Source organism: Triticum urartu, chromosome 6A, assembly GCF_056163025.1.
Source record: "Triticum urartu cultivar PI428250 chromosome 6A, HENAU_Tu73, whole genome shotgun sequence".
NCBI classification, from domain to species: domain Eukaryota; kingdom Viridiplantae; phylum Streptophyta; class Magnoliopsida; order Poales; family Poaceae; genus Triticum; species Triticum urartu.
In genome coordinates, this window is record NC_141878.1 from 76,082,436 (window position 1) to 76,084,972 (window position 2,537).

Here is a 2,537-nt window from a genome sequence, read left to right on the forward strand (position 1 = left end):
TACATCAGGTTGTTAAGAACCCGGTGAACTTATATGTGCCAATTTTCAGGAGTTAAGTTTACCCTCAGGGGTTGGTTTATATAAGCCGGTCCTGAATATTAAGTCCCAAATACCTTGCAAGCAAAGATTTTTGGCACTTGGGGGCTAATGTATATCGCAAGTTAAAGGTATTGTGTTACATCCGGTTCAATTATTTTTTCTTTAAGCCAGGTAAGTAGCTCTAACAATTTTTCTAAGTCTATAGCATATTTATTCATAAGCAATAGACTTGGGGGCTGGTACAGTAAGGGTGATTGAAAGTAAGCTAGCATAAGTCATACCTCAGATTTTTGCTGTATCTGCTTCACCATGTCAATTTCCAGGTCACGGCTGCTTTGTACTTGATTGATATAGCCGGAGACAATCTCTCCAATACTCAAATGAGTATAGTCAGCGACATCCAGCTTGGCCTTCCGGCGTTCCACCAATTCCTTTTTAGAACACTTGGCAAGTGCAGACGGCTGTGCCGGCTCAACAAACTGAGTCTTGAGAATTTCAACTTCCTGATCGTTTGCCTTGGCGGGGCTAGGAGCCTCCGGGTTACCAAAATCGTTGAGTGTTTGTTCAGTAGGCGGGTCAGAGGAAGATATAGGAACATCATGAGACGGTTGTGGCGGCGGCTCGTGAGCAGAGGCATCAGGAGTAGCTGTGCCCAACTCTAGTTCAGTCACAACCGGCTCTTGGGGCGGCTTATTCTTTTTTGCCCTTTTGCTGGGCTTTACTTGCACACTGTGGAAAAGGTAGGCAAGTTAAATACAGCAAATATGAGTAAAATAAAGCATAAGGTACAACAAGTTTATATTACCCGGGAGCAGTTTTGAAGGCTGGCATGTTGGACTGCATAGACTGACCGGAGGAAGGTGAAATATCCTAATAGTTGGAGTCGGAATAATTGAGAGGCTAACAAATGAAGCCTGCCAAAGGAAAAAGAAGGTGTAAATCGGAGATAACCTCAGTCTGGCGTTTCCTGGACACATCAGGTAAGCCGGAGGAGAGTTCCGTGTCTTTGCTGGTCCGGGTCTGCCTCCGGCTCTCATAATTCTGTCGCTTCAAAAGAAAGTCAGGATCTTGGTAAGCCAAAGGATGTGAAAATCTTACTTTCCGGGTTACTCTTCGAATTTTCTGACGCGGCTGAAGCTCGGAGTCGGAGGAGATTACAATTACCTCTTCCTCGACGGGTTGGCTGTTGCCCGTGTCTTCCTGAAAGAAGGTTAGCATCAGTAAGGTAGAAATAAAGGAGCAAGGGAATTTTAAAGGTTACCTCTTCCTCATTATCATCAGTATCATCAAGCTGAAACAGCTCAGAGGCGCTTGGCTTCCTTTTCCTTGAGGTGGTGGGCTTGGTGGTTTTCTTTTCAGCTCTCTTGGCCGCCCTGGCTTTCTTGGCAGCCTCATGATCATATTGCGTGTTCCAGAAGCTATCATTTGCCTGTAAAAGGTTATAGCTGGTTATGCGTAAGAATACAACCTAACATGATAAAATATAACCCGATGGCTGGAAACTTACTGCAGGGGCCGGGTTCTTCTGGCAAAAAGGTAGTAAGCCGAAGGCATTACTATTCACTGTGCCCTCTTTCAACAAGGACTGAGTTGTAGCTTCCACTACGTCATCTGGTAAGTCGTCAGGGTTATGACGTTGAGGGTCATTCTTCTCGCCTGAATAATTACACATTAAGCCGGGGCGGCGGCTTAACGGAATTATTCTCCAAGCAATCCAGACTCGGACCAAGTCAATGCCATCTAAGCCGTTCCCTAGAAGAGCTTTAATCCTCTTGATTTTTGGGGTGAGTGGCAGGCGTTCAATAGCTGTCAACTTATCCGGCAGCGGGTGAGTAGGTTCAAGGCACAATGCGCGGAAGCCGGGCAATGGATTTTTGCCAGCCGGCGAAGTATCTTGGCAGTAGAACCATGTCTGGTTCCAGTCCTTTGGATGACTCGGCAATTCAGCATAAGGGAACAGGCAGTCTCTCCGCCTTTGAATTGATATGCCACCAAGCTCCAGACTGGGCCCGTTGGCCCGTTCATTCTGCTGGTTCAAATAGAACAATTCCCTGAACAAGAGTAGGATGGGTTCTTCTCCAAGGTAAACCTCACAGAAAACTTGAAAGTTGCAGATATTTGACACGGAGTTGGGCCCGATGTCTTGAGGTCTTAAGTCAAAGAAGTGCAAAACGTCTCTAAAGAATTTTGAACCGGGAGGAGCAAATCCCCGGCTCATGTGATCGGTAAAAATGATCACCTCCCCTTCCTTGGGTTGAGGTTTCTCTTCAGACGGGTCAGGAGCACGATAAGACATGACGTCCTTCTTGGGCAGATGGCCGGACTTCACAAACTCTGACAGTTTGGTCTCCGTAACAATGGATGTGACCCAGTTGCAGGTAATCGGAGGTTTAACAGCTTTAGGTGCCATTGAGTAAATTGAAGCCTCCAACAAGATAAAGGAAATTTTCCGGTTTATTATAACCCGGAGAATAAGTATTATTGGGTTGTCTGAGATG

The 2,537-nt window shown here is 46.0% G+C and overlaps 1 protein-coding gene across 1 annotated transcript; it reads right to left on the reverse strand.

Annotated features, from left to right (window-relative positions):
* Window positions 1-314: 314 nt before the first annotated feature.
* On the reverse strand, window positions 315-2,335 carry LOC147964041 (uncharacterized). Its single transcript, XM_087529803.1, has 6 exons — window positions 1,547-2,335; window positions 1,301-1,468; window positions 1,204-1,239; window positions 991-1,080; window positions 845-909; window positions 315-768 (listed from the first exon to the last, which is right to left on the reverse strand). The coding sequence occupies exons 1-6, from the start codon at window positions 2,333-2,335 to the stop codon at window positions 315-317; spliced, it is 1,602 nt and encodes a 533-aa protein (XP_087385929.1).
* Window positions 2,336-2,537: the final 202 nt, after the last annotated feature.

Bases quoted from the DNA above. Each gene is read 5' to 3' on its own strand.
- LOC147964041 (XM_087529803.1), bottom strand. From the start codon at position 2,335: ATGTCTTATCGTGCTCCTGACCCGTCTGAAGAGAAACCTCAACCCAAG. The intron at 1,469-1,546 runs GTAAGTTTCCAG...AACCTTTTACAG, and splicing joins AGAAGAACCCGGCCCCTGCA to GCAAATGATAGCTTCTGGAA. The intron at 1,240-1,300 runs GTAACCTTTAAA...ACCTTCTTTCAG, and splicing joins CTGATGATAATGAGGAAGAG to GAAGACACGGGCAACAGCCA.